Here is a 23,146-nt window from a genome sequence, read left to right on the forward strand (position 1 = left end):
CATCGGACAGAATGACCTCACAGGAACCTTTTCACAAACCAGTATTTGCCTTGGTTATGTCCTGATGGAATGGCCAAACCATTCTGCTCAGCCTGGTAGAGTGAGTAGACTATAAAAGGTTGGATGGAGAGAATCAGGACAACAATGGAGTTAAGGTGCAAGTAGGATGACCAGACAGCAAGTGTGAAAAATCGGGACGGGATGGGGAGTAATAGGCACCTATAGAAGAAAATGCCCCAAATATCAGGACTGTCCCTATAAAATAGGGACATCTGGTCACCCTAGGTGCAAGAGGGTCACCAGACTCCTTTAGGGGTTGTTTATTGGGGGACCCCAGACAGGTCACACACAAACTGAACTCCATGGAGTGAAATCTTTCTGATCCTTCCACATAGAGCCTGGAAAAAGTGCTTCCCACAGTAGTAGTGTGGGGACTATGACTGTATTCATGCTAACAAACATGATGTTACTAGAAAGGATTGATGGGGAAAAGTTTTTGTGTATTCAGAAACTTTCAGATTGGGTAGGCATTCAGGATCCTGCCTTAGCATCTTACCCCTCATGGATATTATCCCCAAAAGCTATACTTCTAGGGATGCTGTAGCAGCATCTGAAAAAAGAGTAGCGCTGTCCTTGCCATTGCAAAGCATTCTCTCTGGGAACAGAGTGGGTTTGCTCACCAGGATGGGGTAGTACATGAACAGCAGCCTGAGCTGATTCATCATTGTATTGTGTTATGTGTCATTTTACGTGTGTTTGACCCACCAAATCTGATCATCTTTATATTCCTAATGAAATTTGGCACCTTCCAGTTCTTACTTTTTGGGAATCCAGATCCTCTTTAAATAGGGCAGTGGCTAGAAGGAAAGGAAGAACACAAGACAGGGCAAGTGACGAGCAGCAGTTAGGTGACATGTACAATGTTGCATTTTTCCTTCTTCTCGTGCTTAATCTCTGAGAAGCTCTTGGAGCTGGGCTGCATGTTGAGATGGCCACTGATCCAAGAACCAGTCACTGTAACAGTCTCCTCTTTGCGTAAAGGGTTGTTGTCTCTAATACTGTGTGGAACGTAGTGGTTTTGTTTGTAGGGATTTGTGTGAACCATTTCCTCGGTCTCACTTCACATAGGGACTGGCTTTGAACAAATGCCCGGACTCAAACCAAACCTCAGTCAAAATCGCTATGTTGCCTCCAGCTTTAATAAGAACCCAGGAATCTACCCTGATCCCGAATCTTACAAGGGCTCTCACAAAACCCAGAACCAGCCCCATTGTATTGGGTTACTTTTGGGATGTGGCAGAGACACTTCATACAGCTCTTGGTGACCTTTGTCATAAGGGATGAAGCAGGGGACACGTCTGGAAAATGGAACTGCCTTTGAAATAGGTCAGGAAGCCCTTAGGACACCCTTCTGGGTGACTCACCATTGTCCTCATTGGAAGATGGTGAAGGGAAGCATCTGGAATTGTGGCAGTGTCTAAGGGGATTATCACAGTGTGGTGTCTCATGTGAGAGGCCTAGAATTCCTGTGGCAGGTTACAGTCTCCAAGCTGTTGCTAGAAAAGAGCACTTGAATTCTCAAAAATGTATTACCTGGTCCAAATCCCCACTCTGGGGATAGGAAAGTCTTAATTTACCTCACCACGTGCACATATGTGCATGGAACTGTCTATGTGTTTGCTTTTTTAAGTTTAGCATTGTTGGTGCAACTGCTTGGGAACATTTTCCTACCACGTTTATGATGGCCGCATATGCACACAGTTGGGATGGGTTTGTAATAGCACTATCTTACTTTCTTCAGCCCTTTGGGCATGGCTGGGGATGGATGCCTGGTTTCAGTGTCCATGCTCGTTTAATTTAAGTTGGGTTGCATACATCCATTTCTGTTAGCTCTCAGCATGTGGGGCCTGAGGGCTCTTATGGGTCCTCCTGTTTCAGTGAATTGCTGTGAAGAAGTAAGAAGTCATATAAAGCAGTATCACGCTGAAACTCTGACGGAGCCACAAGCTCCCTGCAAACAGCAATCTGAAGCCATTGTGCATTTGCTCCTCAGAAGCAGTGTAGAGTGTAGGTGGCTTTGTATTTAGAACGGTTCTGTATATCACACATTAGCAATTCTCAAATACTCCTTTGCAACTGAAAGTGAAACTTGTACAGCTTTAAGCTGTCTCTGGGGCCCTGCTCCTTCTGAGCTGAGGAGTGAATTCAAAACGATGGATGGGCTGTTATGACTCCTGTGGGCAGGGTCTGGCAACACCTCACATTACATTCTGCATGGGCCACAGTGCTTGAAAGTTAAAGCCTTCTCCTTCCATTCACACAATAGGTGCCAAAACTAGAGGCCTGAAGAAGCTCTAAAAGGCAAAACACTAGGTTTTAATACCGACCCAAAACTCATCCCAGGCTCCTGGTAACTATCACAACACTGCGCGAGCCTCTCACAACCCTGTGGAAACCAGGCCTGCTGGGAACCTGACACTTTCTGGCTTCATGTTTTGACTTAATATCAGGCCAGGCTTCCCAGTTTTTGTAGAGTTTTTTGGTTTTTTGGTGTTTGGATTCTCTTAAACTGCAAACTGAAAGGAAAATTCGACTTTGATGCACAGACTCAGAAGGAAAAATTGGTATGAGCCCCTAGGACCTGAAACTGCCACATCTCACTTTAGCTTGTGACTAATTCACTGTGTAATTCCCTGTATGGTATTAGCCGCAATGGCAAACTTGGGACCCATAATTCACCACTGGTGCAGCTCCAGCAATAACAGAAGTCGTGAAAGCAGTAATGTAGACAGGGCTCAGTCTTGTTAATACTGTCAGCTTACGTTGCTCAGAGCAACTCCCAAGCGAGTTCTCTGTTAAAATCTCGCCGGCTTTCCCTTTATAGAGAGATTATCATACTGTTACCCCTTTTGACCAGAACAGTTAGCCAGTACTGGAAATCTTGCTGGTTGTTTCAGTTAGAAGAAGAAATTGATGATGTCGTGAGATACTTGTTTGATACAATTCTGCTTATTTACAAAGAATGTGCATAAAGTCCAGTTTCCCTGAACACAGTAGGAATCATACAGGAGACAGTTTCCTTGCAAATATTCCAATCCTCTTTTCCCAGCCAGCATTCTGCCCCAAAGCTCTCTCTTAGCTTTCTCTCAGGGTCACGCTACATGTTCTGCTCTGGCTGTCGGCTTTCTGCTGCCTTCTGTGAGTGCTTCTGAGGTGTTTCTGGAATCATCTATGCACAGGCAGATGTGTACACACATACACAACTCCACCAGAACAATACCCCACCCTCAGTATTTGCATTCAGCCTCCAGTAAAACCCCTCAGCCCACATAGCCCACCTCCTGACCAGCCTTTTATGTGGCCTGTGTTTTGGGCAGTGGCTCCTGTTGTTTCAGGTACCTGTTCCATAAAGGAGCTTAACTGCTTCTTTCCTTGATCCTGAACAGGGGCGGCTGTTGTGCCTTCAGTGAAGTTTCACCCCTCCCTCAACATAACAGTACTAAGGAAAACAAACAAATACACCTGAAAGGAGTCCACTTATTTTTCCATATGTTTTTGTCATAGTTTGCACTTGTCTAGTGCCTTTCATGCCAATGTATCCCAAACCTCTCCACACTGGGAGGCAGCACCTCCTGATAACTAGTGCAGATTACAAAAATGGGACATATTGCCTACCCCTTAAAATGTATCTTGGGATCTTTAGTGTCCATGCCGCGCAGACAGGACCTTTTGTTTCAGATCTCCTTCAATTAACACTCCCTCCCTCCTCCCCCCCCAAACTGCATGACATTAACTATAACTTCTGGTTGAACATATAGTGACACCATGCAGTAACAATATAATTAAAATTAGGCTTTTTAATGTGTGGTCCCAGATTAGATTAAACTTATTTTTAAGGACACTTTAGATTTTTTTCATTTTCCCCCTGCCGCCACAGTGCTACTATAGCACAGAGTTAAGGTGGTTTGAATGCTCTAACTGGGCATTTCCATACTTAATATGTTTGGATTTCTTTTAATTTTTAGCATATGTCTGAATTTCCTGGGTTTTAATTGTTTGATTTGGGGTTAGTTACATCATCACTGATTGTTTTTACCTTAAATTACAGATATATACTTTCAAACTTTACTCCATCTTGATGTAGATTTTTGTGAGAATTTCCTTTTTTAAATTATCAGAAACTTCATACATAGATGCTGAACAGGAAATCTAAAGAGAACATTATCATATATTTTTAATTATTGGAAGCTGTGTAGTATCAACCTTAAATCATGTTTATTTGAAATTTTGAGGCCAGAGTCACCTATGTGTTCTGACTGCTTTACTCTGCTCTGGAATAATACAAAGCACCCTGAACATACTGGTTAGGTAAGCTGGGTTTACAGGAGCTTTGTATTCTCAGTGCACACCTGTTTCCCCTGCCCCTCCAGTCTTCCATTCTCCTGCACCCACCAGGGCCAGATTAACCCATCACTGGGCCCTATGTAAACATACACTTCTGTGCCCCTCTCTGCACATGAATAATAAATAGCCATAAAGTACACTTGCCATGGCTGGGCTGGCTATGCTGTGGATCCGCCAGGACCAGTTCTCATAGTGTTGCTGCTCACTTTGGCAGAGGGACAGCCGGGCCAAACTTGGATGAGTGGCATAGTGACCGGGCACTACTCAGTGAGTGTACTGTACAGCTGTTTGTTGGAATTCTCTGAAGTATAGTATTAGTTAAGTACACTGAAGAAGAAACTTTCACTTAAGAAGATAATAAGTAAAAAAAATTACTATTAATCAGTTCTTAAATTTAAAAAAAGTATTCATATGGTAGCTTGTGGATAAGATTTCAGTGAGTTTTAACTGTAAGGGAAATTGAGTCTGCATTGTGTTCCCTTATTAAAATCATTTAGAACACACAAGTAAGGTCAAGACACAGCATACTAAGGTTTTTTTTAAAAGGTCCCATTTTTAAATTGTTACTTCATAAGCTAATTAATGGACTTCGCAAATTCTCACAAAATTCATTCACTATTCCGTGTATTGGTGAGGATATGCTGAAATGTTCATACATAACAAAAGGCTTTGAATCCCTGCTTTGAACTCAACTCAATCTTAATTGTGGCGCTCAAACTAGCACCTCCATAATAGTCCGAGTTTCAAGCTTGAAAGTTACCTTTTAAAAAACAAAATGGCCGCCCTTTTCTATCTCGACTGAGGAATATTGAAAGCTTGTTGTGGGTGTGGGTGGAATTGGTCCCACCAACTCCGTCTTGCTGGAAATCAGCCCCAGTGCAGCACTGGGCACGTGGTTGGATGTGGGGGGTGTGGTACTTGGCGTTGATTTCTTTTTACCCAATTGTGCTTTGTGGGATGTTCAACCCAAGGAATATGACTGAACGAAAGAGGAAGCCCAAGTTTTCCAAGGAAGAGCTGGACATTCTGGTCACTGAGGTGACCCGGAACGAAGCCATGCTGTTTGGGAGGGAGACAATGCGTCTATCCCATGCTGACAGGGACAAGATCTGGGAAGGCATAGCCAGGAAAATCACATCAGTCAGCCAGGTCCCCAGGTCTGTAAAAGACATTAAGCACAGATGGGACGACATGAAGAGAAGGACCAAGGACAAACTGGCATTCATGCAGAGGTCCCTCTCCAGCCCTGGCAGCACGGGGCGGCCCTCGGCCATCGTCCTGACCGCCCACGAGAGAGCCATCGAGTCGACGCTGCATTCGTCACACCAGATGCACGGCTTCCGGAGAGCGGATCTGGACGTGGTTGACAGCCCATCAACGAGCTGTAAGTATCTCTACATTAACCTCTGTTTTATGCTCACATATCTCAGTTTTGACGCAAAGGTGTCATTTGTGTATGATATGAGGTGTTGTACCTTCCTGCTCACTGTGGTGTTGGTCGCTAGTAGGTCTCTGTTGATCATGGTGAAGTGAGATGGAAGCAAGTTTCCCCCATCCCATATTAAATTTTTTTTTTGCGTCAACTTCTCCCAGCCTTTTGCCCTATTGTGTCTCCCCCATCTTATGATTGGACAGTGATAAGGTTCTGCCTTTTTAAGGGATGGACAGCAGCTATCAAAGCCTTACCCAAGCCAACCAGGTATGGGGAGCTGGATGCAACTACTTCCAGTGGGTGGAAAGACCGTTATGAAGGACTAGGGAGGGTTCCCAAACATGCATCCCAGTAGGGAGGAGACTCTCACCAAATCCCATTACTAATGGATCCGCTGCACTATAATCAGCTTCAACAAGGTCCTCTTTTTATGGTGACTATTGACACTTGTGCTCAGGCCATTGTGGGCTTCTTATTTAGTGGTTTGAGTGTTCAGTGCAAGTAATATCAATAGAAAGGGCATCTTAATGATTTGTTTTCTTTCCTGAAACAGAAGATTGACTCTGCTTTTTAGTTACGCTTCTTATAGTGAAATTCACTAACTCCTTCCAGCTCTGTAGGCCTAAATTCCTTTCTACTCTGTGTCGGTTTGGTTTGTTTTTTTGCCTTTACTTATGAATTTTTCTGTGTGGATGCGGCACTTGTTTTGCTGTAAGCCTATGGAGATATGAAGTAGGGAAGGAGGGATATCTGTTATTCTGGAAAGTAGACTAAGTATAGTTTCACTCTTGGTGTTCTCCCACCATGTTCTGTCTCTTCCCTTAGTGCTCTACCAGTTAACATTGTTAATAGAAATGCAAGAACAGAATACTAGCACTGGCAAAGTGAGGCTCAGTTAGGGTGTGTCTATACTGCAAAGAAAAACCCATGATGCTGAGTCTCAGAACCTGGGTCTAGTGACTCAGACTCACAAGCCTCAGGCTGTGGGGCTAAAAATAGCCATGTAGACATTCCTGCTCGGGCTGGAACTTGGGCTCTGAAACCCTGTGGGGGGGATGATCTCTGTTTTTCTATGCAAGATAGACATGCCCTTAGATAACTCCTTGTGCCTACCTTTGGAAATCAGTAATGTGCACATTTATATGGGGTTTCTAGCCTTTATCATCCAGAGATTCACGTCTTAACTGATAGCCTTTTTCAAAATAGTTAATATGTCTGTGTGAGGATATCAGTAGGTAGCTAGAAGTATAAGGCATTATCATTATATTTGATGTACATATGCCCATGAACAGGGTTATCACGAGATTTTTATTGCAATCAGTGTCATTACAGTGAAGTGGGGTTTTCTTTGTGTGGCTTTTTTTCCCCCTGCAACAGTCTAACATACCTAATTAACTTGGGGTCTTGTTGTTTTAAAGCAGCATTACCAAATTATATCCCTTGGCACCAAACCAAAAATATTGCAATGCAAGTCAAATTTGGCAAGGACCAGGTGCCATTATATAAAATATAATGTAAGCAATAGTACATGACCAGGTGTTTGTCATCAGATATCTGCACATCTCTGGTGAGTTTTGACACTAGCCTGAAGGCCAGCTGTCTTAATTTAACCAGACCATGCAATTTTTCTTATTTAGCCGTGCTTTTGGAGAAGGTAGGTCATCACTATTGTTTAAAATTATTTTAGTTTCTGGTAACAAATCCTGACCCATGTGGTTATACTGGATACCCTCTCAGGTTGGATCCCTCCTCAACTGATTGGGTTCCTTCACATTTGTTGCTCAGGTGCTAATATTTGCTTTACATGGGCAAGCACGTTTAAGTTATGCACCAAAAACTGTATCTGGAGGCTTGTCTCTAACGCTAGGATAGTGAAGAGAAAGCTTTCCAGCTGCTCTAAGATCTCTTGAAACAAGTCATGGGAGAGAAAGTTTTGCCATAATAATTTGCACTTCTTGTTCTGTTTAAAGCTGATGAAGATGAAGAAATGCCAGGCCCCTCACAGGAGCACCACTTCTCATCACTGCAGAGGGATGGTGAAGAAGCCAGCCAGCTCTCTGGGCCTTCTCTCCTCCGCACTTCTTCTTCATCTGATCAATCTGAAGCTACCAACCAAAGGCAGGAAGTGCAGCACTTGTCCCCACATGCCCAGTCATCCTACCAACCCCCTCACCCACGCACCAGGAGTCCGCCCCTTTCTAGCTTCGATCGGCAACTACTCCATTCCCACACCCAGCAGACAGACCTGTTCAGGCAGTTCTGCCAGGAGCTGGTGGCTATCCACAGAGACATGGCGGACAGCATGCATGTGATTGGTCAGAGGATGACTGACCTGACTGGGCAAGTCAGCCAGATGTGCCAGACCCTGACAGAAATCCGTGATGGGGTCCAGGCTTTTCATAGGGTGCAGGACCCTAATGCCACCCCAAGGACTGTCCTGCAGGCACCCTGCTCAAGGAACCCATCTGAGCCCCATGCAGAGTCCAACCAAAGCCCCCCAAAGCAGCCTGCTCCTGCACGGACTACCAGGTCACAAAAGAGAAAACACCATTTTTAATCTGCTTCCTGTTAAATAAAAGAAGGGAGGTCCATCCTGAGCTGTTGCGAATTCACAGGGCCTCCACCCAAGGATCAGTATTACATGGTGAGGAGCAGCAGGCCCCCCTTACCTGTAAAGCAGAGTTATGGCAGCTGAGTAGTAGGCCTGGCCCGATGGACTGACAAACAGGTGTCTCAAGCCTTTTAGAACCTGGATTGTAGGGAAGTTAAACCTCAATTCTTTTTGTCTTGTAGCTATTTTGAGCCATCAGGGCCCCCTGTGCTTAAGTGCTCTAGAGGCTGAGAGATGCAATTAGACTGATTTCTTTGATCTTGGAGGATGCCTGTGAAACATTATTAGGGCAACATATTTGCAAACTTCCTTTAAAAACCAAACCACAAAATATCCCAGCCTCTTTCCTCCCACTATTATCCTGCAAATTGGCATATGTGCTATGCAGATTCTTAACTAAGTGATGCATCATTATAGCTTTAAAGGCTGTAATTGCTCATTAGTTTATCTTGTGCTCTGCAATAATGGGAGATCAGGGCTTACTGTAATAATTATATGCAGCTTTGGGAATGGGGATATAAAAGTGCAAATGCTGAGATGGGAAGAAAGTAGATGCAGAGAGAACCTCCCACCCGCTGCAACTTGGGAGAGACTGTCCAAGCATTGTTTGACACAGAGGATGGCTCTCAATGTCCACTGAGAGTAGGATAAGAAGTAATCCAGTTTAGTTTGCAGCAGAGGAAAATTTAGCTTAGATATTAGGCAAAATGTCTTAACAATAAGGATAGCTAAGCACTTGAACAGACTTCTAAGGGAGATAGTGGAATTCCCAGCACTGGAGGCTTTTAAGAAAAGGTTGGATGATCACCTATCTGGGATGGCCTAGGTATAATTAATCCTTCCTTAGCGTGGGAGGATGGACTAGATGACCACTCCATCCTCCCATGATTCCATAAAACCCTCAAAGATGTGGTGTTGCACTTGCCCAGAACCCTGCAGTATTGCACGCACTTGCGCTGCAGGGTTTAATCCATCTATTTCCTTGAATGTATCTGAGGCTCTGTCTGCACGTCACAGTCAGGATTAAACATGGCTAGTATTTGTAGTGTGATTGTGGCCAAACAGGGTTGTACCATGTTCCTTTCTGGCGTGTTATAACCTCTATTGTTTTTGTGCACCAAAAAATGTGCTAGGTATTCTACAGAAACAAGTAAAGACATAGTGCCTGATTCCGATCTCATGTACACTAGTTTTACATCAGTGTAATTCTATTGACTTCGGTGGAATTATTTACAATGGGGTATCTTAGGGCAGAATTTGAGGCTTAGTCTCTGCCCTGAAGAGCTTACAATCTAAATTTCCTGATAGATATCTAAGCTAAAACCTCAAACACTTTGTTTCTGTCCAGACAAGCGAGAACGATGTTTCAGCATTTTAAACTTTGTTGTTGCCCTAGGCTCCCTCTGCCTTTACATGTATAATCTTGGTTTTGAAACTGGGTTTTAGCACCCTCATCCGACCCGGCTACAACACACCTTGTTGAGTTGAATCCGCACAGCAGTTTTTTCACAACACAATTGGGTGTTACCCTGGTTTCCACATCCTCATCTGTCATGCCACCTCAGACCCCAGAAACATCTGGCCAGTTATCCCTGTGTGCCAAGAGGACGTTCACGCAGAGCAGCACCAGCAGCTTGTGAGCCTGTGCTCTCTGGGATGTCCTACTGTTCATAGAGCTGGGTAACAGGAGAATTTTCCAAACTGGAGACACAAACAGAGTTGGGGGGTTCACATCTACACACAAGTGTTACTACCTGGTTGCACAGAGACAGCACATGTTCTCCTAGATCTCTTGAAATGGTGACACAAGGTTAGCTGCCACAGTTACTAACCAAGTACTAACCATGTTGGGTATGTGAACACAAATCTGGTTTAGAGCCAGCCTTGTCACAAGCCAATTGCAAATTCATCTAAGGGTTGTGTAGGCAAAGCCTTAGTGGACAGGGAACTCGGACAGCACAATATGTGAGATCTACTTTATTGTTCTGAAACTGTTAAGAGTGTTTTCTTCTTTCAGCTGTTTGCCATTTCTCTTCTAAAATATACTGTGAGAATTGTCTAAAATACTTCAGTTCAGTGTTACTGCAGTGGTTGAGCCATTCCTGGTGTGTGTATTTTTATTTTACTGTCCTAATACAAATAGGTTAAATTTTAATTGCTTGAGAAAGGGCTCTAGTTCAAGAAAGCCAAGGTCTGGTGAGGAGAAAACCACCTTTCTTCTAGGAATTAATCAACTTTGGATCTCATAGAGGAATTTCCCCAGAGCATCAAGGCCAGAGCAGGGCAATGCTTGCTTTCCTTTCTATTAGTCTGCCATTTTGCTTCAGTTGCAATATTTGTATTCTGTAGAAAAATACTCTTTTTGGTTTTTATGGTGGGGGAATGTATTTGGTCTCAGCTGAGGTTGGAGAAACTTTTCTAATGTGGCTTAAGGAGAAACTGAGAAATGGCAAATGTTTTAAAAAGCTTGTATGAGTAAATATGGTGCTACTGCTGAATATTATTAGTAACATTCTTAGTTTATATTTATTATAATATTTGGTCCATGCTGATGTCTTGTTGATATAACTGCAAGATTAGCCCCACTGGTTATGTTGTCCTTGGGGAGCTGCCATGGGAACTCTCAGAGCTAGACAATGGAGGCCTCAGCTCTGCAGCTGGTAGGCATCCGCAGTTCCCAATGACATTTATGGTCGTTATGGGTACTCAGAATGTTTTAGAATAAAGCCCTTAATGTATAGAAGCACTTAAAGAGCGATGACCGTCAGAGGTGGTTCTAGTCCTTTGGGGGCCCTAAGCAAGAATAATTTAGGGGCACTCCATTACCTCTTACTGACTCCCTAAAAATACTAACTGCATTGTTTCTGCAAACCAAAAAATGTACCAACACAACACATACTAATATGCTTGTTAAAATCTCCACATTAAATAAGATGAATAGTATTTTGGGGGTAATACTAAATCGGGGGCCCCCGTTGAGCTGCTTGGGGCCCTAGGCATTTGCTTAGTCTCTTTATGTCTGGAGCCACCACTGATGACCCTGTTTTCTGTTCTGCTAATGGGACAGCCTAAAGCGCAAACCCCTGAAACATCAGGGCTCAGGGGATTGGTGACGAGAAAGGACCACATATTATAAAATCCAATGACTAGATTAAGTTATATCCCTGAATTTCCTCTGTGGGGTATTACTAATGGGCCCAGTTCCCGGCGGGAATTGTCTGCCCTTGTAGACCCTCAGTGAAATGGTTGCTTTGTACTGTCTTGCAAAGGGCACTTCCTCCTGTGCACATCACACTGACTGGTGATGGAAGCCTGAGAAACAAAGTGCCCGTGTTGAAGCATATTGCTGTGCTTACGCCAGTATTTCCATTTCTTGTATATGCTGGAAAAATATTTCTTTAAAAGTATTTTGTTAAATAAATTACAATAAATATATAACACTTTTAACACACATGCTTGTTGGGTCATTTGTCCTTCCCACTCCATCTCTGCCTGGATTTGTGCCAGGGAGCTAAAGTTAAAGATCTGGTGTACGCAGCCATCTCAGAAGCCACATCCATTTGCTGTCTGACATTCCCAGACATCCCAGGGCTGCCAAATGTCACAAACCTGGAGTGACACACGAGCCTTTGGCAGTCCTGTCGCTTGTGGCTGGGGTGCAGGTAGGCACCTCCTGTGGCCACTGAAATGGAGGCAGCAAGCTGCTGCTGTTCCTCCTGGGTCTGCTGTGGTGCCTGCCTTCAGGCAGCCAGGTGGGCTTCTCTCTTCCCTCCCCTCGGCTTCTCCTGGCACCAGACCAGCACAGAGCCCCCAGGGAGGAGATAGTGCGGGTAAATGGGGGGAGACAAAGAGAACAGGGTTAGGGAGGCTGAGGGGAGAGGGGCAGAATGACTGAGGTTCCCCCACAACAAACCTTTTCCAGGGCTTCCCAACTGTCCCACAACACACACACCCTGCCCTCCAGTGGCCTGTGGCTCTCTCCAATACTTGAATCTCCACTGGGTCCCCTTGTTCCCTCCAAATCCCCCTTACTTCTGAAGTGTGTGAGAAATAGCTACACCAACCACCCCTGAGCAGGGAGACCTGAGAGCTTCTTGGCTTCTGGGAGTCCAAAGTCAGCTGTAAGAGAGAAGCGGTGTAAAGGGAATACAGAATAGCGTTTAGCCACTAAATGGAAAGCACATACTGCAGGGCCAGCTTCTGTATAGCTAGGATCACGGCTGCTGCCCGCTTGCCTCTCCAACAGCTAAGGAATCAATTCCAGTCAATACACACCAGCAAGAGCGGCAGGCTCCCATGTCTCTGGGCAGTGCAATATCTGAACAGTGCTGTTGATCTGAGACCTGGCATTTCGCTGGGTCGGAGTAGACTGGGCAGAGTCCTTGTCAGCATTTGAAGAGGAGTTTACTATGACTTTACCCTTTGGCTTCTCTGTCCCAGGGCATAGGACAGCTGGGAGACTTTATCACCCCTGTGAGAGCTAAAATTCATTATTTTCACTTTACTCCGTAATCTGCAGGTACCTCTTCAAAACCCGAAGCAATTGCAGATGGATGGGTTTGACTGAGTCACATGTCTATTGTCACCAGTATCTCTCTCCTTTTGGAACCTCACCTCACTAATATTGCTGGGAAACAGCCTTAAGGTCTTGTCAGAAATTGTACCAGTGTCTATGTCTTCACGAGAAATGCTGCAGTGCTACAGCTGCACTGCCATAGCACTTCAGTGTAGATGCTCACTCCCATGACAAGAGGAGTTCTCCCATCACTGTAGTTACTCCATCTCCCTAAGAGATGCTAGCTAGATAACACCGGTGGTTAGGTTGGCTCAACTATGTCACACAGGAGGGTGGATTTTTCACACCCCCTGAGCACTGTAGCAGGGTCAACCTAACGTTTGAGTGTAGATATTGTTAAATTGCTTCAACCCCCTCATGTAGACAGTCTTAAATTGGTTTGAGCACCTTAGGCAGTGTTTACGCCTAAAACGTAGGTAGACCTAGCTACATCACCCAGGGATGTGAAAAAATTTGCCCCCATGAGAAATGTAGTTGAGCTAACTTAAGCCTTGGTGTAGACACCACTAGATTGGTGGAAGAATTCTGTCAACCTAGCTACCACCTAGCTACAGTGATGGAAAAACCCCTCCTGCTGCTGTAGCAAATGTCTACAGTATGATGCTACAGCTGCAGCACCGTAGCTATGCCACTGCAGTGTAGACGTAGCCTTACATCAGTTTTAAGATGATTCAATACTGTTCAAAGGCACTCTTAAACAAATTCAGAAATCCCTACACAATGGGGTTGTACTGATCTTAACTACACCAGTTCCTAAACAGGTTGAATTAAAACAGTGTAATTTGTATATGTAGACCAGGCCAAAGACACTGGCTAATTGCTAGGTGGTTAACAGCTGGGAACTAACCATTTTCCAAAGTAGGTATGGGCCACTAGAGAGTTGTCTGCACAGGAGCAGGGAAGGCTGGGAGATTGGCTTCAGTAAGGTCTTCTGGGAAAATGCAGAATCACCTGGCCTTTCTTCCCAGCCAGGAATTCTCTGATCACAGAATGTAGGAATGGAAGAGAGCTCAAGAGGTTATCTTAATTCAGTCCCCTGCATTGAGGAAGAACAAAATATTATCTATTCTAGACCATCCCTGACAGGTGTTCGTCTAACTTGTTCTCAAAAACCTCCAGTGATGGAGATTCCACAACCTCCCTACATAATTGGTTACAGTGCTTAACTACCCTGACAGGAAGTTTTTCCTAATGTCTAATGTAAATCTCCCTTTCTACAATGTAAGCCCATTGCTTCTTGTCCTGTCCTCAGGGGATAAGGAGAACAATTTGTCACCTTCCTCTTTATAGTAACCTTTTACGTACTTGGCTGTTACCATGTCTCTTCTCCAGACAAACCCAATTTTTTCAATCTTTCCTCAGAGGTCATGTTTTCTAGACCTGTATTCATTTTTGTTGCTCTCCTCTGGACTTTTTCCAATTTTTCCACATCTTTCCCAAAGTATGGTGCCCAGAACTCCAGTTGAGGCCTTATCAGTGCTGAATAGAGTGGAAGAATTGCTTCTCGTGTCTTGCTTTCAACACTCCTGCTAATACATCCCAGAATTATGTTCGCTTTTTTTTGCAACAGTATTACATTGTTGAGTCTCATTTAGTTTGTGATCAACTATGACCCCCAGATCCTTTTCTGAAGTACTCCTTCCTAGGCAGTCATTTCACATTTTGTATTTATGCAGTTGATTATTCCATCCTAAGTGTAGTACTTTGCATTTGTTCTTATTTAATTTCATCCTATTTATTTCAGACTGTTTCTCCCAGTAGATCATTTTGAATTCTAATCCTATCCTCCAAAGCACTTGTAACCTCTCCCAGCTTAGTATCATCTGCAGACTTTATAACAGTACTCTTTATGGCATTATCCAAATCATTGATGAAGATATTGAATAGAACCAGGCCCAGGACAGATCCCTGCAGGACCCCACTGGATATGCCATTCCAGCTTGACTGTGAACCATTGATAAATGCTGAGTATGGTTTTCCAAATAAGTGTGCACCCACCTTGTAGCAGATTCGTCAAGGCTACATTTCCAGTTTGCTTATGAGAAGATCCTATGAGACAGTATCAAAAGCCTTACTAAAGTCAGGATATATCACATCTTCCGCTTTTCCCCCATCCACAAGACTTGTTACCCTGTCAAAGAAGATACTAGGTTGGTTTCATATGATTTATTTTTGACAAATCCATGTTGACTATTACTTGCTAGGTACTTACAAATTGATTCTTCGATTATTTTTCCAGGAATCTCCCTTGCCATTTAAACATGCTGCCAGTTCCAGTGTTTTCCCCCCTCCTCTCATGGTTCCCACCTCAAGGGGACATTCAGTGACAATGTAATTTTAAACTGGTGAAAGGAAATACTTCTTTACAAAATGCATAATGAATCTGCGGAACTAATTGCCACAGGATATTATTGGCTAAAAGCTTGGTAGGATTTTAAAAGTTTAGTTATATGGATGAGAACATCCACATTTACATTAGATTGGAAAAATATAAGGGATACAAAGCCTCCTGCTTTAGGGTTTAAACCAACCACTAATTGCCCAAGACTAGGAAGAAATTTACCTATGGGCAGATTATCCCAAAACTGTCCATTATGGGGTTTCTTGCTCCTTCCTCTGAAGAATTCAGTACTGGCCACTGTCAGACAGCCTGAACTTGATCCACCACTGGTTGGATCCACAATAGCATTTGCTGTATTTCTTTGTATTTCACACATACACACCACTAGTTCCCGGTGTGATGGAAGGTCAGGAAATGGCAGTCAAGGTAGGTTATATTGGAAGCTGGGCTGGGAAGAAACAGTGTGCAGCCAGCACTGTACCTGGGAGGGGAAGCCAGGCTGGCAAAAGAAAAGTGGGTGGGAATCGTGGGTCCTTACTGTACCTAAGGATCAGGCAGAAAATTTGAGAAGTTTGGGGGGTTGGCAGGCATAGTAAGCCATGTAACAGGAAAACGTGGCTTTAACATTATCTTGTTCTTGTGTGACCTAATAGAAAATGTTACCAGTTCACTCTCACACAAAGCTGAACCTTACTGAATTCTCAAAATCTCTATGACAAATCTAGTTATTGGGCACATACAACATTATCCTGCCCTACAAGATACTATCCTATAAATATCAGTGTTGTTGGCTACTGGGTTGAACCGTGCACATTCTGTAAAGTATGAATGCCTTTGTGGAAGTTGTTAAATATCTAAAAGTAATTGTGCTTGTGTAGAGGAGCAGACTGATCTCATCAACGTTCTCACTCAACTGGGAGTCTGGGGATGAAGAGTAGCTGGAGAATCAGGCCTTAACTGTCACTGGAACATTTCCGTAGTTTTGCTTGTGCTGGGGCAACCGTTCCCTGCACTCACTTATGCTGCTCAGGTGGACTAACCACGGAACAGATCATAGCGAAGCAGCATATCTCCTGGGTGCTCTAGGCATTGTTTTTTGAATGCCTGAATAGGTCAACACAGAAGTGACATCTGATACACAAGCACAATCCCTAGTAGCCTCCTTCCCAGTGCTACGTTGCTGTAAATGAGGGCTCACTTTTTTTGACATATTTATAAAAGGCTAATTAAAAAGTCTCGTAGGCTGTTCGTATTATTTTGCTGGTGGGAGTGATAAAGGCTGTTGTTTGCATAATTACTGATGACTATAGACCATTGTGGGTACTGTGTGTAGCACAATAGTATATAAAACATAGCTGATTACAGTCAAACGGGCAGTTGGTTAACACTAAAACCAGAGCTGATTGAAACTCATGCTGTCGGAGGCTTTGCAAACCTGTTTCTTGTATTTACAAAACTTGATCAAGTTTGTGAACTTTTCCCTCTGCAATTTTGTGTGTGTGTGAGAGAGAGAGAGAATGTGAATTCAAGGGAAAATACACACATTTCTCTATCCAAAAAGAAGTTGTGCTTTGAATTAACAATGATTCATACAAGGCACAACGGTAGGAGATTGTAGAAGGAGGCATAATGGCTGCTCTCCCATACTGATATTGGGGTCATTGTGACATGGAGCCTTTAAAGCTGAAGAGAAGAGGAGTAAGAAGGGGAGAAGATGTTGTAAATTATAATAAATATATAGTTTTCAAATAGCATCAACCAGTTTTATATGCACAGTATTCGGGTTCTGCTTCTAGTCCTATATGCCTACAAAAAGTAGTTAAGCAGCAATGGATAGGACCCTTATGGCTTATAGGATGCCTTTCTTTCCTCCTCCAAGATGAAGAAAAGGAGGCGCTAGCCTGACTATTCTATGTCTGCCTCTAAATCTGTATATTATCAAGATGCATGTAGAGGATGGGTTGACTAGCAAGATTAATTTCCCTGTTCCCACTGCGCTGAAATTGGGCTTTTGGAGAACAGGAAAAAAAAAATCTCATTGTTGAACTTCGATCTTTCAATCAAAAGTTATTAGCAGGTCGTTAGCTTGTGTTATTGGATTTCAAGCATTTCGAGTTTCTCTACACTGTATTCTTTTGTACTGGATACCAATGAAACTGCACATGTGCAAAAGCCACCAGTGTAGATGATCTCTCAGTTTCCTAGACTGCAATTCAAAATGTTTGGCTCATGCACTCATCATCAGCCACCATGATCTTCCCCCTTTTGAGTAACCAGGTACTGCTTAACCAGCAAGGGAGAAGCTAAGAAATATGGCTTATCTTGAAGGGTCAAATGGTGTTTGAGCAGCTGTTGGTGGGAGGCCTGGATTGGTGGGAGGCCAGAAGGTTCTGTCATTTCTAAGACTCCTGGGGTGGAACAGGGGGTAGACCTGGTCCAGGAAGACCAGAGTCCAGGAAGTCACCAATTCCGTTTAACACATTTTAGGCAAGAAAAATGTCAAAGGTGAGTGTGTGCGTCACAAGCATTAGCACTGATAGTCCTTCATATGGCATGTATATTGTTACAGTAATAGAAGTAGTAACCTCCCTTCCCAGGCTGAAACAGCTACCACAGACTCAAGAACCTGTTTAATAGTCCTTAGGTATCCCTGTTCGTATTCTTGTATCTATACACTGACATATCATTTGTCCATAATTCCGTGTTATCCAATCTTGCTGGTTCTGTGACTGTCTTTGAAGATCGTTCTGGCATGACTGTGGATGTGTCTCAGTTGACTTTGATAAGAAAGGGAGGGGGCACACCTCCACTGAAGTTTATGATTCAAGCCTACTTTATCCTCTCCCTCAGGTATGTGGTCATATCCCGAGAGGAGAGGGAGCAGAATCTGATGGCCTTTCAGCATAGTGAGAGGATTTACTTCCGAGCCTGTCGGGACATCCGGCCTGGGGAGAGGCTGAGAGTCTGGTACAGTGAGGATTACATGAAGCGGTTGCATAGTATGTCCCAGGAGACCATCAACAGAAACCTCACAAGAGGTGAGTTTCTTCCTTCACATCATCCCTTTTTTCCCTTTCTGTGATCAAGCTTTGTGCACCAAGTGCTTTCGATCGAAGGCATAATATAAATAAATAATACTCAACCTCTATACGGAGTTCTGAACTTCTATAACCAAAGTCCACTGAGTGCAGAGTCCCTCCTGCCTGGTTCCCTGGGATAGATATGAGTTTAAAAAAACCCACACGTTTTGGAGTGAAGGATCACAGAAGGGCATTTTCACTTCATGTACTGTAAGAAACTGAAACAAAGCACTGGGATCTCAGAGCTTTCCCTCTACAAGGCTCTCTGTTCTGAAGGCTGCTGAGCTGGTGGCTCTCTGAAGACCATAGATTCCAAGATCAGAAGGGACCATTGTGATCATCTAGTATTTGGATGGCTCTGTGTGCATGTGAAAGGGATGTTTCCTTGGTGTATTTTGTATATGTCTGATTTCCTGACATAATTTCTCTCTTTCTTCAGTGAGTCAATTTGGGAATATCACTGCATTGGCTAGAGGCTCATCAGACATACAGCTTTACATGTCTTGTAATGCATATGGCAGGCTTTGTAATTGGCAGTGGAATCAGATTATTTTTTCCTTGGATTAGTATTGTTGTCTTATTGCAGGAATAGCCACACTGGAACAAATGAACTGGTCCTGCATTCAGTTGCCAGAGCAATCAGAGATTTAGAGGAAGACAAAAACAAAACAAATCACAAAACCTCTCATGCACCTGATTGTCTGTACAATGCAATGACACAAAGGGGACCAAGGGAATTTATTTGCAAGCCCAGCCACAGAATGGCAGGGCCTCTGAGAGGCAGCCAAACTAAATACAATTTTATAATTAAAAAGCCTATGTGTATTATTGCACAGCTGCTGCCTTGACTTGGTAAAAGGTGTCTTCTGTTAAAACATGGGTAGGGCAGAACCTCCTGGAAGATCTGTTTAGTCTGTCACCCTGGTTTTTACGCATGGGAAATATGGTATATCAATGATAATATTTGGTGAATATGCACTTATTCCATGAACAATTCTATTAATAATTGTACTGTATACAAGCTTATGGGGAGTTGCTTTATCCCACACATGTCGCCAGTTGCTAAAATATTTTGAAACTTTCAGAAGATACTAAAGGGAAAGCCTATGTCCTGGGTGTCCCACATGTCAGCTGGCAGTTAAGTGGTATGCCCCAGTGCTTGTCTGAGCCTGAATGCCCATGACACAGGTTCTGGAAATCAATAGCCCTGCCACACAAACACCACACTTGCATTTAGACCTTGGATTTGTATGAATTCAGAGATTAAGTCACAGTGCACATTGGACCAGAGTGAAACTATGTGTGTAGTGAAGAACTGGGTCTGCGTCTCACCATCCTGCTGCATGATCTTGTTTTAGAAGAAATTGAGATGGTTGAAAAGGCCTACCGAGAAACCTGCAGGTATCTCTGGGAGCCAGTCGCTCTCTGCAATGGGCTCGGTATTGCAGAACAGAAATGGAGACGTTGCAAATACCGAGGCCTTGTCTACACTACAGGGGAAATTCGATCTAAGCTACGCAATTTGAGTTACGTGAATAGCTCAGAACCACATAGCTTAGATCTACTTACTGCAGGGTCCACACTACGCGATGTCAATGGGAGATGCTCTCCCGTCGATTCCCCCTACTCCTCTCGATCCAGTGGAGTACCGGGGTCGACGGGAGAGCGATCTGCGGTTAATCTAGCGGCTCTTCACTAGACCCGCTAAATTGACCGCTGATGCATCAATCGCTGCTCATCAATCCCCCGGTAAGTGTAGACAAGCCCTGAGCATCACTTGCAGACTTTCTTTAGAATTCCCAGATTTTTACAGCATCTGCTCTGAGGGCGGCTCTGGAAGGTGCTTCACCTTGCTGATCAGTAGAAAATAGAAATCTTTTAAATAATATTATATTTAGAAGCATACCCGAAGCGTGCACAGTCCTCTACAGCCTGCCAAGTAAAAAGACAGACTTTGTAAAGTCCCAATAAGTAACAAAGCTGCTATTATTTTTCATTTTGTTTTTATCATCAGGGTTTCTGCCTTAAGACCTATTATATAAGGGTTTTTCATGTGGTTTAATATCTTTATAGGGGGCTGAACCATTTATTTAATTATAAAAGAAGTAGGATCAGTCTTAAGTTACTTCCTTTATCTCTGGCTGCAATCCTCCACTAAAGGGGAAAAAATAAGGTAAAATATTCAAGCCCTTAGAAACGCCCTGGTGAAATGCATTGAAATTCAGGCTGTTGTTTTGGTTCATACAAGACAGCAAGTGGGGATACAACCCTGACCTAACAACCCGGCATGAAATTGGTTGTCCAGTCCAGCCCTCCATATAGTGGAATACCCTGAGTGTTTTGAGTCTTGCATCTTTTCTGCATTCTTAGCATTGCTTTCCTCAGAAAGACCCTAGTAACTCCTACACTGTAACTTATGAAAGCATGAATATGGTTTAAAAACAAAAAATCGGCATAAAGCAACCTCTTGTTTGGGAAGTCACCAATGCTTGAAGTTATTTACAAGATAGAAGAAAGATGGAAATTGAACCAAACCTATCATCCTTTGAATATCCAGGTAAGGAAATCTGGCTATTCCCTTTGTTTTAAGCAATTAATTATTTGTATAATGTTGCTTTTATTTTTTAATTTTGAATAGCGGCCACATTGTTATAAACCATTGGGACAAGATAGCTGTCCCAACCTTGGAGGGCATTCACCAGTTTTAGCTGAGTTGGCAACATGTACCACAGGGATTAAGACTGCAAGTCTTTGATCTCTTTGCGCTCTCGTCTCTGAAAGAGCCTCAAACTGAAACAGAATGAAAAGGCCTTCCAAGCTTTCTGTTGTGAAATGGGCAGACTCTGGGGTTCTGATGGAAAACTCTGAATCTCAAGCTTCATGTGTTGTTCACCTGATACCTTTTACCAAGTCAAAGTAGTCACTGTACTTCCAGAAAGGCAATAGGTATTTGGGCCAGAGCCCTGGATTCCGCTGTGATCAGTGATTAATTCTGTAGTCTCATTCCAGCACAGGTTGGTTATACCTGTTATGTTCGGCAACATGCCTATAGTTTTTCTTCTCTTAAAAATGTATGGGTCCTACTCCTGTATGGCTGCCTAGATACTGTCTCTCCATTTTGAAGGCTTGCCCGTTAGTAGAGCTCCTCTTCTTCTGAGTCTTGATTTCCACTGAATTCTTTTAGTTCCCTTATTTGTAATGCAATCAACAAATATGCAGGGATTTGGCCTGCTTTTTTCTTTTCTTTTTAGTTTTGGATTGAGGAATATTTCATAGTTCTCTTTGATGATCCCCACCCCTCACTTTCCTTTCTAGGAGATAAAAAATTACAGAGGGAAAAGTCAGAAAAAAATGTGGAAAATCAAGAGGATATGAGAGGCCCCCTCCAGCTCACCACGTTAAAGCAAGGGAAGAGCCCCTACAAGCGCAGCTGTGATGAGGGGGAATCTCACACCCAGATGAAGAAAAAGAAGATAGATCTCATCTTCAAAGATGTCCTGGAGGCTTCCCTAGAGTCAGCAAAGCGGCAAGAGCACCAGCTAACAACAAGCACACCCCTTTCCATTAGAAAGGCATCCAAATACCAGGCTGAAGACATCTTTGAAAGGTGTGGAGCTGCCATTCGGCATAGCTCCCCAAACTTTAGCAGAAACCAAAATGAAGGTGAATGGAAGGTCCCCCATGGTTCCTCTTACAGTGCGGCCAAAGAGATGGGCCTCCTGGAAGATGAAGATGAAGAGCCTCTGTCACTCAAGGCAGAAAGCCCAACTGAGCTATCGCTAGCATCGACTCAAGGCAACTCACATGAAATCCCCACAACTTCCTTCTGTCCCAATTGCATACGATTGAAGAAGAAGATCCGTGAGCTGCAGGCTGAGCTAGACATGTTGAGATCTAGCAAGTTACCTGAGCCGCCTCTTGTACCATCTCAGGTACCCGAGCTCCAAGAGTTGTCTGACCCCACAGGTAAGTCATGCAGAATTAGAATGTTCTTCAAACCCTGCTTAAGGAAAGTAATGGAGTTACTATCTGCTGTGTATGTCTAAAATGTTTTACTCTGAATATTATGAGGAAAGCCTTGTTTTATGGAAGCCTGCTGAATAGGTTTTGCAGGGGGAAGAAGCAGTTGCTGTGAGTAGAATAGGAAGACATGGTTTGGGGAAGATTCTGTAATGATGACATGCTCTATTTGTTTCTATTGTAATCAATATGCTGTCAATAAAAAAACGGAATTCCATTGCAGCTGGTTTGTTTGCTGTATTCTTGGCGCATTCTTTTTTTTCCAGCAGAAGCACCAGGAAGCTCTGCTTGAAAGTCTGAATGACTTGAAATGCTGAGTCTGAAATATACTAGCTCACTGCATGTGTATAAAGCATAATGAATTCTTTGCCTCCTTTGGAAGCATTCATTGTTCACTCTATGGCCTTAATGCAAGTGTGTGTCCCTTTCTGAAGATGTTTCATTTCCTCCAGGAACTTAGTGACTTTCTCTCCCAAAGCAGTATGTGGTGTACCTTATACATTGCGCTAGTGGCCAAAATGTCATACCGTTTCTTTTTGTCCAAGGTGGCCTGATGTGTAAGATTTATACAAGAACTATGTTGATTTTTCTTTCAAAAATTATATTCAGAGGACCAAATTCTACTACCGATGTGCAACCAATGAAGGGTAGAATTTGGGCCAGTTGTTCAGACAATATTCTG

At 43.4% G+C, this 23,146-nt stretch overlaps 1 protein-coding gene across 5 annotated transcripts in view; it reads left to right on the forward strand.

The window, feature by feature from the left end:
• The window catches only part of PRDM11 (PR/SET domain 11), a 60,174-nt gene that overhangs the window by 27,734 nt on the left and 9,294 nt on the right, over positions 1-23,146 (forward strand). For 3 of the 5 annotated variants that reach the window (XM_037900108.2, XM_007060725.4, XM_037900107.2), the window contains exons 6-7: positions 18,215-18,402; positions 21,760-22,410. In XM_037900108.2, the coding sequence (XP_037756036.1) occupies positions 18,215-18,402; positions 21,760-22,410 (839 nt within the window). Of the gene's footprint in view, positions 1-5,375; positions 5,789-7,806; positions 11,899-18,214; positions 18,403-21,759; positions 22,411-23,146 lie in introns of those variants that run through there. The other 2 variants (XM_037900111.2, XM_043548119.1) reach the window with 2 other exon arrangements.

The sequence above is a fragment of the Chelonia mydas genome, chromosome 6 (assembly GCF_015237465.2).
Source record: "Chelonia mydas isolate rCheMyd1 chromosome 6, rCheMyd1.pri.v2, whole genome shotgun sequence".
NCBI lineage: Eukaryota > Metazoa > Chordata > Testudines > Cheloniidae > Chelonia > Chelonia mydas.